At 50.1% G+C, this 16,408-nt stretch overlaps 1 protein-coding gene across 2 annotated transcripts in view; it reads right to left on the reverse strand.

Moving 5' to 3' along the window:
* The window catches only part of Gpr107 (G protein-coupled receptor 107), a 57,373-nt gene extending 41,688 nt beyond the window's left edge, over positions 1 to 15,685 (reverse strand). For both annotated transcript variants that reach the window (XM_012516748.2, XM_023700523.1), the window contains exon 1: positions 15,521 to 15,685. In XM_012516748.2, coding sequence (XP_012372202.2) covers positions 15,521 to 15,661 — 141 coding nt within the window. In that variant the 5' untranslated portion in view covers positions 15,662 to 15,685. The remainder of the gene's footprint in view (positions 1 to 15,520) is intronic.
* Positions 15,686 to 16,408: the final 723 nt, after the last annotated feature.

Raw genomic sequence — 16,408 nt, forward strand, 5'->3', positions numbered from 1 at the left:
TTTTTTTTTTGGAGACAGGGTCTCATTATATGGCCCAAACTGGCCTTGAACTCTCAGTGACCCCTGCCTCAGCCTCCTGACTGCTGGGATTACAGATGCTCCCCACCACACCCAAGCCAAACAGCCCCACTGTATCAATACACCACAGGCAGGGGGCCAGCGATATAGCTCAGTAGTTTAAGAACCTGCCTGGCAAACGCAAGGTCCCAAGTTCAATCCCTGGCAAAAAAAAAAAAAAAACCACAACACAACACAACACAAAACACAGCACACGCACGTAGCAAGCGACTGCCGAGTGCACCTCTAACGCAGACCACAGAGGCACACACATCTCTAAGCCAGCAGGACAGGAAAGACACATCCTCCAGCCGCTAGTTCTGCCTGCAGACGGAGTGCAGTACGGCCAAGGCCCTGTGTTGCACCTCCAGCATTAAAAAAATCCCTCATCCAACTTTATTCCACCACATGTACATAGACATTTATAAAACCTGAGGCCCAAGACGTGAGAAGTCTCTCCATCACCAAGATAGCCAGTGGTCACCGTGACAGCCAGCATGGGCATCTGCAGGCCCTACCATCGCCGGGCAGGGCCACGGAGACCCAGTCTTCTTGCTCGGGTGGAAGCCAGGCTGCAAGCACCAAGACCCCCAGCAGGGCTAGAAGTGGGGGCGACAGAGCCTGGGGTTCCTGTGCTATGCCGGACACTGCCCTCTGTAGGCTGCGGCATCCGGCCCTGGTCAGATACTGCAGTGGAGCAACCAGCGCCCTGTCCATTGTCCCTCTAGTGAGTGCTACATCTCTTAGCTGAGGTTTACTTTCTGTTTCAGTGCTGAGGACTGAACCCAGGGCTCCCAGCTTGCTAGGCGAGCATTCTATCACTGAGCTAAATCCCCGCCCCAAGGGCTACATTTCTGCAAGGGGCAGCCCTGGAGGCCAGCAGTGGAGCTCAGGGCTTTGTAGGGTGCCATGTGTCCTAAGGACTTGTACTCCTGGGACAGATAGGAAGTGGCCTCAGACTGGGAAACCTGGATCACAGTCCTAAGGCTGGCAGTGGGTAGAACTAGCAATGTGACTCTGGGTGGCTTCAACTCCAAACCCAGGCTTTCATTACCTCAGACTTTTTTTATTTTGTGGCACCAAGGATTGAACTCAGGACTCTGAGCTTCCCAGGCAGGCGCTTATTCTACTGAGCTATCTCCCCAGCCCCACCTCAGACTTTTTGTTCACAACCAAACAAATAGTATATCTTTTTTTTTTTTTTTTTTTTTTAGATTGACTCTTGCTATGTAGCCTAGGCTGACTTCATGTTGTTTAGGGTGGTCTTGAACTCACTAAGTCTCCCAGGCTGGCCTCAAACTCAAGGCGGTCCTCCTGCCTTGGCTTGCTGAATGCTACCAGCCTCAACTACATGGCAAACAAGACCCTGTTTCAAAAAAAGAAAGGCAAACAACATCTAAGACAAACCACACTTGTAGTGCGCCTACAGTGAAGTTGTAGGAGTCTATAAAACACGAAGGGGCTACCTGGACCCGTGGCACCGTCAGTCCAGCCCTCTGGAGGCTAACGCACAAGGGTCACTGCTAGTTCCAAGCCACACCAAGCTACAAAGCAAGTTCGCGGAAAGCCTGAACCACATTGTGAGACTCCATCTCAAAAACTAAAAAAGAAACAAAAACAAAAAATATACAAAAATAAACCCAAAAGCCAAAAGTTCCACAAGATTGGGCGAGGTGGTGCACGCCTGTAATTCCAGCGCTGAAAACAGGAGTATCGCTGAGTCCAAGTTGTGTAGTGAGAACCTGTACCAAATACAATCAATCGATCAATCAGTCAATAGCTCAGGATGTAGCTGAGTGTGAAAACCTGGGTTCAATCCCTAGTACTGGCGGAAAAAGGAAGAGGGGAAGGTGTCAAGTCGGTCTCCACGGCACCTGCGGGCTCCTGCCCCAGATGTCGGCACCGAACCTTGACGCTGTCAGACTTCCTGCCCCAACCAGATCTCCAGGAACGAGTGCCCACCTACCAGCCAGCTGTTTCCTCTCAGTAGCTTTTGAATATGTTCATTTTCCTATTGGAATGGGGGGGGGGTAACTGGGGATTGAACCCAGGGCCTCTGCACCCCCAACTCTTGTTATTTTGAAACAGGGTCTTGCAAAATCATTAAACTGCTGAGGCTAGGCTGAAACTCAGGATCCTCCTGCCTCAGCCTCCCAGAGTGCTGGGATTACAGGTGTGCACCATCACATTCAGCTGCTACTGGAGTGTTTTTGCAAATTCTTTATGTATTTTGCTAACTACTCTTTGATTTGTATGCTGTATCTTTTCTAACCCATGTGATGCTTTCTGTCAAGTTAGATCTTTTTTTGGGGGGGGAGGGGGGCTCCAGGGGGACATTTCCCCTTGGCTTTTTTTTTTAATTTTAATTTTTTTCCATAATTTTATTGACAAGCAATGAGACAGTTTCAAATCAAATTGGTAGGACAGTTTCAATAATTAACACATTGCATAGTGTCTTCCTAGTGGTTATTTGCTGTACAAGTTAATCTTTTTAAATGCTGGAGCCCAGCAATTGAGTCACTGTTGAGCTGGGGTCTTACTATGGAGCCAGGCTGGCCTCCAACTTTGGCTCCTGCTGCTGTAGCCCCTCAAAGGCCTGTCAGTTTCTAATCCAGGTACTATTCATTTAAATGTCTTTAAAAACAGGTTAGATTCCAAGATTATAAAACCTTCAGGTATATTCAGAAAGCCCTGGAGTTCCAGTTTCACACTTGGAAGCAATTTTGTGGATGGAAGGCACGAAGCAGCCCCTTCCCCCACCCCGTCTACTCCACAGGGAGCGGCAGTCACGCTGACCACAGTCTGTCCTAATCTCCATGGCTGCATGCTGTCACCTCCCCTGCATATTAAGTCCTCTGCTTCCTGTTCTGTCCCATCACTTGTGGGCTCTGCGTCATCAGGTCGTGTAATAGGATACTTTCTCTCCCTTCCGCTCTTCCTCCTTCTTGACCTTTCTGCTGACTGCATCACCACGTCTGGCTGCAGAGGAGAAGCAGGCCCAGGGCCGGGGCTTAGGTGCGCTCTGCAGGGGAAAACAACCAGCCTAACCTCAGCCTGCTCACACTGCACACCAAGAAACCAAAGAAAGAGGCAAGGCATGGGCGAGGGGCTGGCTGGCCAGAGACTTCTCGTCCCTCCGAAGAGGACAGGGACCGCAGAGGCATAGCCAGGGCAGTGATGTCACAGCTCTTTCTGGCTTTCAGGGTCACTCCAGCTCCCAGACAAACTGGGACCTGGAATAACTCTGGGATACTAGTAGTGAGGGCTGACGGAAGCCATGGCGAAGGCCAAAATATTTAAAATGTATTACAGCCAAAGACATTGGTATCCATCCCCTCACTTCCTCCCTTCACCCTGCTGTCAGGTGGCTGGAGGGACCAGTGACACCTATACGGACACCGGGGGACCAAGGCTGTGGAGAAGATGGGTTTTCATTTTAATTCTCCACATGCAGTAGGCTGAACTCAGAGGGAGAGCAGCAGCTACTGTAGGGGAAACAGAACAGAGAAGATTCCTGGATTGGGACTGGAATTTCAGTCTTGAAAAATCTGGATGGAATGTCTGAAGTCAAAAACCGCAGAGATAACCGACCCAGGTACCAAGACAGAAGGAGATGTGTCTGGTCTGAATGTCTTCACTGCTTTCTTGTCTGCCCAGGGCTGCCTGGGCTTAGCAGCAGCAGCAAGCTCTCTCAGTCACCCTCAGGCCAGGTCCGCCCCCTCCCACGCCTCCTGCAGCAGCTTCCGCGGCTAGCACAGCCCTGGCTGCCTCCACGTCCTGTATCAATTGGAAGCATTTACTTTCATGGTCATGGTGATCTGGTGAAGACACAGGTTGCACAGCCGCAGATCTGGTGAAGGGATGGACGGGGCCTCGCAAGCCTGCCTTTCTGCAGGAGGGCACTTGGCAGCGGCTGTGCCTGTTCTTCTGATTAACCGCATGAAGACCCTCAGGAAAGAGTACTCCAGAGCTGCCGCAGGCAGCGGTGGCGAGGATAAGACCCATGGGCTGTGCGCGCACAGAGCCAGGGAAGGGCTCCGCGGGGAGCCGGGGCAGTGTGACCAGCCCTAATAACTTCAAACTTCGCTCACTCTTGGGCAGGGTGGCTCGGATCACAGTGATTGTGGGGACAGTACAAACAGGTGGCCTGGGGAGCTTTCGGAGAAGTTGAGACTTGGAGGCTTGCTGCACTAACACATCTGCATCTTGAGAAGACAAGGGTACGACCCTGCCCTCAGCAACCAACTCGGGCAGGCAAGGGAGTGGGCGGTGGGGGGCTGCTCACGAGGGCTGTGTAGGAGACAGCTACACAGAAAGCGGGTGCAGGCACTTGGAGACAACTGCCAGGAGCAGGGAAGAAAAGCTTCAACAAGAAGACTCATGAGAAAATGTTCCCAAAGCTCAACATTTCACACCAGTGTTTTTAGCTCTTTTCTGCCTCACTTTAAAAACAGTGGAAAGGCCAGGGATAAAGCTCCGCAGGGCAGCACCTGCCTGGCAAGCACGAAGTCTGGAGTTCAATTTTTTTTTTTTTTTTTTTTGCAGAACCGGGGATTGAACTCAGGCCCTTGCGCTTGTCAGGGAAGCATTTATTCTACTGAGCCATCTCCCCGGCCCCTGGAGTTCAATTTTGGGTACCCAAAAGAACCCAGGTGCAGCCAGGTGTGGTGGCACACCCATCATTGCAGCACTCAGGAGGCTGAGGCAGGAGGATTACTGCAAGCTCAAGGCCAGCCTGGGCTACATATCGAAGCCTGTCTCAAACACAAAAAATAAAGAACAGGGCTGGGTGAGATGGCTCAGTGGTCTAAAGCACCTACTTAGAACAAGCTAAGCAAAGCAAAGTACAGGGACCGCGGTTCAATCCCCCAGCACCACATGCCAGCAGCCCCGCCCCCTGGTGGGCTGAGCTGGCCACACACACAAAATAAATAAATGAATACACTATTAAAAAAAATAATAATAAAAAATAAAGAACAGAACAAACCCTGAGATCCAGCACCTCTGGACTCCAGGCTAAGACCACGTGGCTGCCACCGAGGCAGGGCTCATGCCCTGTGGCCTCTCCCTGCTGCCTCCTGCGCTGCTCCACTCCAGGACCCACCTGGCTTCCACAGCATCTGAAGTAATGCCCTCGGGTTTGAATGAGAAGCAAAAAGCTCCTGCAGGCACCCACAGCTGCTCTCTCAGGTGACAGAGACATTGCCATCCCACTACAGGGCTCCACAGCCTCTCGTAGCAGCAGCAGTGACAGGAGCTTCTAGGTCCCTTCAGCCTCTCCGCTCAGCACACAGGGACAGCGACGCAATTCATTCCCATGATAAAAAGCCCACAGGAAGCAACGGGTGGGAGAGAGCTATCAGAAGGCAAGGTGTGGGGAACAGGCCACCCAGGGCTTCAGCACCCAAGCTCCCCCTGGCAGGCGGGGAGACGAAGGAGCTGGACCCAGTCTCAAATTCCGCCTCCTCCCTCCTCCCTGAGTTCTTCTCCCTGTCTACTACGCGGGAGTGATAACATCCAGCTGCACAGGCCGCACTGCGGGGGCTGCAGCCCAGGCTGGCTTTGGGTGATCCTCCTGCCGCAGCCTAGGATCACAGGCGCGTGACACCTACCCAGTGTTTTTTTTAAAAGAGGGTGGAAACTTAATCCCACTGACATGTTTTTGGGGGAGGCTTAGGAGGCGACCAGGATCAGACAAGGTCCAGCCCTATAATGGAAGCACCAGTGACTACGAGAGGGGGATACAGTCACCTGTGCTCCCCGTGCCCTGCTGCCAGTGCCCTGCGCTGCCCGGGGACAACGCGCCAGGTAGAAGGCATCACCAGTGCGACCCGCACACCACGGCCCTTCAGAACACGGGTGCGGAGCGGACCTCTTCTTCACAATGCACCAGGCCGCAGCCAAAGCCGCCAACAGCAGGGAGCGGCTCGCAACGTCTTCATGGTGCCAGCTTGTGTGCCAGTTCTGGGAGCTGGGTGTGCGGTGCAGCACCCTGAGCCCCGCCTCCCCCACCACACAACCAGCTTCTCTCGCCGTGTCTCTGGTCTCTCCTCTGCTCCCTCCTTCCCTTCCACTCTTTTATGAGAAGACAGGGTCTCACACTGCGTAGACTGGCCCTTGTCACTAGGCTTGAGAGATCCTCCTGCCTCAGCTTTCCCAATAACTGAGACCACAGGTGCTTGTCACTGAGTCTGGCTTCTCTACTCTTGTAAAGACACAGTCAGAGTGCAAGTAGAGCCCACACTAATCTGGCCAACCTATTCTTATCCTCAAAGACTGTGTTTCCAAACAAAGTTACAGAGGCCCCAGGTAAACAGAATTCAGGGGGACAGTAGTCAACCCAACACAAACCCACCCTCTTAATCACTTACAATGAAATAGAGGAAAGTAAAGCAATCTTAAAGGCCAGCCAAATAGCTCAGTGGATTAAAGTGCCTGCAAGCAGGTGCAAGGGCCAGGGGTTCAATCCCCAGGCCTGCGAGCAAGCCCCACCCCTGGAGCACACCGAGATGGCGATTGACACTGGGTGTGGTGGCACCCACCTGTAATCCCAGCTCTTGGCTGTAAACAGGTGGATCACTACAAATCCAATCTAGCAGTGAGACTCTGAGTACCCTGAAGACTCTTCCCTAAACACACACACACACACACAAACAAAAACAAAAACCCACACAGGGGGCCAGGGAGATGGCTCAGTGGATTAAGTGCTTCCCTGGCAAGCGCAAGGGTCTGAGTTCAATCCCCGGTTCTGCAAAAAAAATAAATAAATAAAATAAAAAATAAACCCACACAGAACTCCCCAAGAGACTGGAAGCCCAGAGTACAGAACTTGTGCTTGGCAGTACAAGGCCCTGGGTTCAGTTCCCCACACTACAGAAAAAACAAAAGAAGGCTAGAAAGATAGTTCAGTGGCATAAGCACCTGCCTGGCAAGCACAAGGTCCTGAGTTCAATCCCCAGTACCACATGCTGTGCTGGTCCCAGAAGTGGGCATGGTGGTGCACATCTGTAATCCCAGGGTTGGGGAGGCTGAGACAGAAGGATCACTATGAGAGAACCTGCATTAATTTAAAAAAAAGAAAAAGTAAAGAAGAAAGCCAAGCGTCATGTGTACACAGGAATGTCCAGCCCGCAGCCACTCAGCAGGGCATAGCGTGTCCCACATAGACCAAGGGCAGATGGTGAGCAGACACGCCAAGACAGAACCCCAAAAAGCCTGCAGCAAAGACACGGGCAGAGTGCTTGGAGCCGGGTGTCCTTCACTCACACGGCTCAGATACTGGCAGGAAGACAACCTTCCAGCACCACAGAGTCGCATGTAGGCGGCAAAAGCCCCGGGTCCCCCAGGCTCGCACTATGCAAGCTCAGGCCAGAGGAAACCTAGTCCCTCGGCCACGGCAACAGATTAAAGCCCTCACTGTGGCTCAGCACAGAAAGAGGGACCAGCTCTGTGCTAGGGACACCGTGGCCTGTGCAGTGCCCAACAGAGACCCGAACTCCACTTCCTCCTCCTCTGCAGAGCGCAGCAGAGAGCAGGACTGCGATGGGAGATGCACACACACCTCGCTCTTGCTCCTGTTCAACGCTGAAACACACACCAGCAACCCTCTCCACGCTAGACTCTGCTGGGCAGCCCACCGCTCCCACCTTCCTCACTCTATCTGCCTACCTGCGCCCTCTTCCTCCTGAGCCAGCCATCTGAGCCCGCTGGCCCTGCTCTGGCTCCTGGCAGCCGAGCCCTCAGGGAATGGATCTTCCCCAAAGGCTGGCCTTGTTTCACCAGCCCTGACCCCAAAGAAACCCCCATGGCTGCCCCACATGATGCCTGAACCAAGGCCTCTGGGTAGTACTCCACCACTCGGGGCTTCCCTCTGCACGCTGACACCAAGCAGGGACAATCTCCTGCTGTCGCCTTACCCACATGTCCCCTGATGGCCCTTCTACTGCACGGTCCTCTCGGCCCGCTCCTTTCCTAACACAGAAACCCCCCTACCCTGGGCTCAGGAGTCAGGCTCCCTGTGAGCCTCCGGGCTGCTCCTCTCCCAGGTCCCCTCACCTGCTGCATGGCCCAACTTCTGCTCACGTCTCATGGGGTTCCTGGCGCCTTGCACACAGCAGGCCAGTGTGCACTCCATAACCCTCCAGTCCTCTCAAGCACAGTCCACTGCTGACGAAGGACACCACAGGGCAGGTGACGCTGACAGCTCTCCCAGCCACGTACACGCCTGCCTCCAGGATGGCCTTTGGCCCTTCCTCAGGGCACAGGGCTCCTCAGCCTCACTAACCAGGGTGAGCAGCCATGAGGAGAGCTGCGCGCACCCTCCTGCGCCTGCTCTGCTCCCTGGCTGACCTTGCTGCCTGGGGGCCAGCGCAGCTGCTAGGGGCCCACAGTGAACAAGCCTGTCCCATGCAGGGTCGCCTGCGTGGGGAGCCTCTTTTCACTCCCCGTGGAGAGCGGTCTGCAGCCAGCTACCCTTTGTCTCAGTTTGCTTTATTTTCTCATTAGCATTAGCTCAACTCACCCTTCTGCTGCTGTGCACGTGCATGACCGTGCACACCTGCAATGGCAGCATTCTGGGAGCCTGAGACAGGACAACCCTAAGGGTACATAAGCCCTCGCCTGGGCAACTCAGCAAGAAAATTAAAAAGGGCTCAGCATGTAGCTAGTGTGAAGCCCTAGATTCAATCCACAGCACAACCACCACCAAGAAAAGTCTCTGGCATAAATTATCTTTTCTTCCTTCCTTGCTTCCACTTTACCCTATCTTCAGGTTTCTGAGTTTGTCTCCCAGTACCAAGCAAAATAAAATTAAATTAAAATTAAAATAAAGGGTACTAGAATTAAAAGCGTGCTCCATCACACCCAGCCTGAAAGGCTTTTGGGCAGCAAGAGAAACCGCCAACAGAGTGAAGAGACAACCCACAGTGTAGGAAAATATTTTTACCAGCTGCTCCGGAGACAAAAGATTATCATCTAGAAAATATAAAGAACTCAAAGAAACCAGACCCTCAAATTTAAAGACTCAATCCAAAAATAGACATCTGAGATGAACACACACTCCTCAAGAGGAAGAAGTACAAACAGCAACTATATGAAAAAAACTCCAACATCATTGGTCATTAAAATACTGAGCTTCTGGATGGTTAACAACCTAAGTTTGCAGACCAAAATTAGAGAAAAAGGAGGGCTACAAGGAAAGCCAACATTTTGGCCCTAGCCTTCCAAGGTCAATTAAGACTCAGGACATATGAGAACTTGTACTGTAACGTCATGTAACTCGGTAGTGTCCCAAATTTTCTGATCAAGGAGATTATGGGGCCAAAGAGGAAAGTGATCGATGACGTAGAGTGTGCCTAAGGAGAGTCACATGGAGAGAAAACATTCTCTCAGGCTTTCACAGAGAGCACATTGGCCAAGCATTGGCCGTGACTCATCCACATGGCTGACACTGACAAAGGTTCTACAATCTGAGGTAGAGGATCTCAGGATAAATCCTGAGGGCATTTCACTGACCTTCTCAGAACAAAAAGCTACAACTCTTGTTGCACAGGTCCTGCTTTACCTTGGTCTTAACCATCCAGCAGAAAAGTATGAAGACGAAATTATAAGAAATAAAGCTATGCTGTTAAGTTGAGCTGTGGGGGACTCAGGTCAATAATTTCTGACATTGCCAGTTAAACAGAAGACCCAATGCTATTATGGGCTACTGGACTCTTTTAGAATATTTTGCTGAGTTTACATACCTATAATATTCAACAACGGAACTTAAAAAAAATGGGGTATAACTATGAATGTCCATTTTGTATCTGTGTATTCAAAGTGGTTGGGATAGATATATAGTTGCATTCTCTTAATGAATAGAATGATTTTTTCTAATGGTGTTTGTAAGTAGGATCACAAGTCTGCATCTTGTACGGCAATTAACCACTAAGAAGAATATATGCAGTGCATTATTTGTTGAAACTGTACTTTCGATTTGATTTGAAACTGTCTCATTGCTATATGTTTATCAATAAAACTTTGAAAAAAAATACTGAGATTGACTGGGGAGATGGCTCAGTAGGATAAGTGCTTGACTGGCAAACGCAAGGATCTGAGTTCAATCCCCGGTTCCGCCAAAAAAAAAAAAAGTTGCAACTAGATTAAAAAATAATAGGGCTGGTGAGATGGCTCAGTGGTCTAAAGCACCTACTTACAACAAGCTCAGCAAAGCACAGGGACCACGGTTCAATTCCCCAGCACCACATGCCAGCCAGCCCCGCCCCCTGGTGGGCTGAGCTGGCCACACACACATACACACACAAATAAATAAAATTAATAATAATAATAATAATAAACAAAATAAAATACTGAGATTAAAATACTGAGATGCAAATTAAAATACTGAGATTCCATCTCACCCCAGAAAAAATGGCTGTTATTAACAAATCAATCAATAACAAATGCTGGAAGGACTGGGGGGGCTCTTTTCCACTTTTGGTAGGAGGGTAGACTGGTGCAACCGCTGTGGAAATCAGTGTGGAGATTTCTCAGAAGACTAAAACTAGAGGTTCCATGTGACCCAGCTATCTCCCCTGGTGTCTTCCTGAAAGAATCAAAAGCACCGTACCACGGCAGGAGATGTACCCCATGCTTACACAGCTAGTAACAGGCACATCCTGGGGACAGTCCAAATGCCCATTAACTGGCAAATGGATAAAGATGTGGGGGTTTTATATGTAATGGAATACTACTCTGTCATAAAGAACAAGCTGAAAACATTTCTAGGTAAATACATGCACTTGGGAGACCACACTCTGAAGTGCAATAAACTGGACACACGTACACAAATACTGTGTGGTTTCTCTGGTGTGAGAAAGAGAAAGTGTAAATAAGGACCAAAAAGTGGAACAGATACTGGGAGACAGGAAGAAAATATTCAAATGGGAAGGGGAATGGGGGGACTGAAGGAATAAAATGGAAACAAAGCTTTTGTAAATAGGGCAAGAAGGGCTGAAAGGAGGGGAGGAGATGGAGGTAAAAAGAAGAATCAAGATACATAATGTAGGGCCATGGAGATGGCTCAGTAGGATAAGCGCTTCCCTGGCAAGCGCAAGGGCCTGAGTTCAATCCCCAGTTCCACCAAAAAAAAAAAAGATACATAATGTAGCTTAAGCGTCTGCCAGGCAAGCACAAGGCCCTGACTTCGAAAAGATATATAACGTAAGGCACAAATTCCCTATGATCAATCTCATTGTTATGTATACCTACAATGTATCAATAAAATTGATTAAAAAAAAAAAAAAAAAAGACCAGCTAGGGCTACACGGTATGTTCAAGGTCAGTCTAAACTATATAGCAGGGCCAGGGATGTGGTTCAGCAGCACAGCACCTCCCGACAGGCGCAAAGCCCCAAGGTGGATTCCTGGTATCAAAAAAGAAAACAGTAAACCATATAGCAGCCTGGCACGGTGGTGTACACCTCTAATCCTAACACTTGGGAGGCTGACTCTGGAGGACTGTTGTGAGCTCAAGGCCACCCTAGGCTAAAGAGTGAGTTCAAGTGAAACCCTCTTCGAAAAAGGCAAAAAGGGACCAAGGAGATAGCTCAGTGGAATAAGTGCTCGCCTGGCAAATGCAAGGTCCTGAGCTCGATTCCTGGTACCATGAAAAAAAAAAAAAGAGGCAAAGAAAAAACCCAAAATCTATCATAAATACATAAGTAAATAAGTTTTTAAATAAACTACATATCAAGGGCCGGTCAAACAGCTCAGCGGATTAAAGTGTCTGCACGCAGGCACAGGGGTTGTGGGTTCAATCCCTGGGCTTGCTGTGGAGCTGCCCCTGGAGCACACTGAGACAGTGACTGAGACAGTGTGGTGGTGCACGCCTATAATCCCAGAACTTGGGAGGCTGTAAACAGGAGAATCACAAGTCCGATCTAGTAGTGAGACCCTGAACACGTCTAGACCCATCCCTAAAATACAGAAAATAAATAAATAAACAAACAAACTACATAGCAAGACCCTGTCTCAAAAAACAAAACGGGGGGGCAGGGAGATGGCTCAGTAAAATACACACTTGCCTGGCAAGCGCAAGAGTCTGAGTTTTCAATCCCCAGTTCCGCAAAAAAAACCAGGACCCAAGTTCAGTTCCCTGCACTGTGTGCCAGGCTGGCCCGAGACCCAGCCCTGGGGAGGCTGAGACAGGAGGATTACTGCAGTCCGAGAGCTGTGTAGCAAGAGCCTGTATCCAATAAATAAATAAATAACATTTATTTTTTAAATTAACAAAAAGCAAAAAACACAGAAAGATCAAAAGAGAAGGAACATGAAAAATTTGGGAAAAAAAAAAAAAAACCCAAGAGAATGTAATAAAAGTTAATTAAAATGAAGGGACTCCTTTCTAATTAAAAAAGCAAAAAGTGGCAACAAGGAATGTATGTAGAGATGGAGCAGAATTAGCCCCTGGGTGATGGCTAGAGAGGTCTGATGACACTTCTGCCTGCTACGATATACTTCAAACTCTCCATGGCAATTTTTTTTTTGTAATTAGTGCAGGCTTTACAGGGTCTCACTACACAGACTGGACTCAGTGATCCTCCTGTTTTCAGCCTCCCAAGAGCTGGCACTACAGGCCTGTGCCACCACACCCAGTCTCAACTGCCATCTCACCGTGCCCTGGAGGCAGGGCCTAGCCGGGCACACCCCTCCCACCCCCTCACCCCGTTTGCCTAAGCAGGCGCTTTAATCTTCTGAACTATTTGGCTAGCTCCAAGGTTATTATTTTTTTTAACGATCACTGAATATTCTGGATACTCACCTGTTCAGTTTGTGTCTCTAACCTGATGGAGTCTATTTCAATCTCAAACAAAACAATCTAATGCTTTTCCAACAAGCACTCTCCCAGTGACTTCCACTTCCTTGGACAAGACATTAGAACATTTACTAGAAAACAATTCCAGTACTGCTTACAGAATGAGTACAATGATACTCATAAGTCATGTTACCGCAGGGCATGGTGTCCGCTGCCCGTAATCCTAGCGCTGGGGAGGCTGAAGCAGAGGATCACGGTGAGTTCCAGACCAGCCTGGGCTATAAAGTGAGCTCAAGGCCAGCGTGAGCTGCATAGCAAGACCCTCTCAAAAAGACAAAAGACAAAACAAAATGAAAAAAGAAACGTGCCACCTAGATAAAGCGATTAAGTAATTTATCACAACAGGCAGCAATCAAACACTAGAATTACACAAATTCAGTTCTCTTCTATCACTAAGGTCAGTAAAATTTTCTGCCTGCAGACATCAAAGGGCATCTAATAATGCTAGACATGTTATTTTTTTTTAAGACATGCTATTTTAATTCTAGAAATGTAGAAAGATTACTTGGACTCAGTTGGGAGGCACAGTTCTAGTGTGTCCCACTGACAGCTTTGTCTCATTTATAGGCTGTATGAGTTCAGCTCATTAGACTCAAGATCATAAAATATGTAAGGGCATAATTTTATCTTACTTTTTAAATAATTTATTTGGGGACCAGGGAGATAGCTCAGTAGAATAAGTGCTTGCCTGGCAAACGCAGGGTCCTGAGTTCAATCCCCAACACTGCAAAATAAATAAAAATAAAAAATTTATTTATTTTTGTCTTCTCTCATAATGCAGTGCAGGCTGGCCTTGAGCTCACTTTGTAGCCCATGTTGGAAGGAGACTCGCCCACCCCACCTCGTGTTTGCTAGGCAGGACCTTATGCCACTGAGCTATCTCCCTGGCCCCTGTAGCCCAGGCTGGCCTAAAACTTTCAAAGATCCTCCTGCCTCAGCCTCTCAGTTAGCTGAGACTATAGGCATAAACTACCACCCCTGGTTTTTAGAGTTAACATAAAAATTCTAAAACATAACATAACATAAAACTCCTCTGGGCCGGAGCCCCAGAGGAGTGTGGGGCTTCTCAATGGCTCAGTAGAATAAGTGCTTGCCTGGCAAGCGCAAGGGCCTGAGTTCAATCCCTGGTTCCGCAAAAAGAAAAATGAAAAAGTTAACATGAGAGCGGGAACGCATTAGATAACTTCGCTGGGTTTATAAGGCCTAAGAATGTTCCTGGATTTTTGTTTTTTGGATTTTCTTTTTTTTTTTTTTTTTTTTTGCAGTACCAGAGATCAAACTCAGGACCTTGCACTTGACAGGCAGCCACTGAGCTATCTCCTCGGTCCCAAGAATGTTCTGTCCAGATTTTTGTTGCTGTTGTTATGAATTCAGGACAAGGTCTATAGGGTGAACAGGGACTCACTATGGAGATCAGACACGTAGTGATTCTGTTTTCAGCCTCCCAAGTGATGTGATTACAGGCACAATCCCCCGCCGCTCTGTCGAAGCAGGTGCTTTAGCCCGCTGTGCTATCTAGCCGGCGCTTGTTCTGTCTAGATTTCAATGTATACTTGCCTAGGAAGCAGTTCTACAGCTTTTAACAGATTATCAAAGGAAATAAAATTCACCTATTATCCTGTGGTTAAGAATCACTTTCATCAGAATAATTTTTGTTTTGTAAAGAACAAAAGCTGAGAGGGCCTGCCCCTTAGCTCAGCTCTTTTAAGTGGCTGCTACAACAAAGCAGTCAGGCTCAGGTTGCTGGGGTTCGATCCCCACAACTCAAGCCAGCCAAACCCAGGCATTCGGAGCAAAAAAAAAAAAAAAAGAACAAAAGCTGATACCCAAAGTATGGTTGTATGTATCTGGTCAGGTTTTTAAATTTAAATCTGCAAAATAGTCTACAAAAATCAATGTATCGTGGCTAATGGAGTGTGTCTTTACCAAGCTTTGTACAAGCCCACAAACTTGCTAGGGTACTGTGCACCACGAAGGCTACGTACAGGACTCTGAGCCCCAAGCATGCACACTTTCCTATTCCCCAGATAAGCCAACCCGCTGAATCACCTGACGATACTTAAGTATTAAGTCTTCAAGGACTTTTAACCGTGAACTGCGGTATAAAGCAAGACACTAAGCCTACCCCAAATCTCTTACTTGCTGTTTTAAGAGTCACACTTCAGACAAGATCTGGTTTCTCCTGGAAATTCTAAAGCGGGAGCCCTGAGTGAGCCGGGAAACAGGCTACGGTTCAGCAACGCTTCCAGCCGCCGCGTACAAGGCACGCCAGAGCGCAGACCGCCGAGAGCCGGGACGAAGTCGAAAGAGCCGGGCGGGCAGAGCGGCCTATGGAGGCCGGCAGGGCCCACGGGCGAGCGGCCGCGCCCTCCGGCGGCCGCGCAGCCCCCGCCCCACCGTCAGTCCCAGGGTTCCGCCCCACCACACAGCCCGAGGCCCAGCGGCTCGCGATCACCCTGCCGACCCCCTACCGACAGGGTCGCAGCCGGAAAGCACCAGGGGGCGCCGCGGCACTCGGAGGCCCGGTGTGGCCGAAGGTGCCCCGAGTCCCGGAGAGGAGTGGCCTCGGCCTCCGCTCCCGGCCCGGCCCGGCCCTGCCCGGCCTTACTTTGAGTGCCAGGTGGTGGAAGCGGCCCAGACCGGGTTCGGCCAGCAGCGGGAGCAGTCCCAGCATCGGAAGCAGACGGAGGCCCGCGGCCAGACGCAGACAGCAGGAGCCCGAGGGGCCGCGGGGCACCAGGGCCGCCATGTTGCTCCCGCATCACCAGCTGCTTCCTCTCCAGCGCACTTCCGGGTCAAAGGGCGGGGCCGCCGGATGTGCACGAGTGCCGGCTGCGGCGGGTACGGCGGTGTGTGGTGGCTTGGCCGGAGTGTGCGACCCCGAGAAGCCACCCAGGGCCTAGACTAGCCACCTCGGGGCCCTTCGGCCGGGCTCCCTTATGTGGTCTTAAGCTTTGGCGCGAGGGGAAGCCACCCTGGGGGAAGGGAGACCCTGCGGCCGTTGCTATGACAACGCCGCCCCAGCGCCCGGGCCCTCGCGGAGGGACCAGTGACCGACGGCAGGGTGGGGACGCTCTGTAGTTGCCACCCTGCGCCTGGTGGCCCACGGGACTAATTTCACCCATCACTGTGTTGGCGAAAGACGTCTTAGCTATTCCCCCTGAAAATTCAGGTGAAATACTTGGGCAGTGATGGGATTTGTAGCGCCCTTATGAAGCAGTTCGCTAGGCTCTGTGCGAGGTGATCCTTGGACCAATCTGATAACTAGAAAGTGGGTGTTGTCGCTCTTCTTCCCGTGACAGGTAAGCAGAACTAGGTAAATCGTTGCAGGTTGAGCTGGAAAGCGCACGGAAACTTGACTACGGTGGGGGGTTGGCGCACGCCGATCACCTCCATCCGACCTCTGGGATCTGAGCCTGAATACTTTTTTCTCCCAGTTCTACGAGGAAACTTTCCTTCTGCTCCTTGGAACTTACTGCCTGCTCTTTGGTGGGGG

The sequence above is a fragment of the Octodon degus genome, unplaced genomic scaffold (genome assembly GCF_000260255.1).
Source record: "Octodon degus isolate 3935 unplaced genomic scaffold, OctDeg1.0 scaffold00123, whole genome shotgun sequence".
Taxonomy (NCBI): Eukaryota; Metazoa; Chordata; class Mammalia; order Rodentia; family Octodontidae; genus Octodon; species Octodon degus.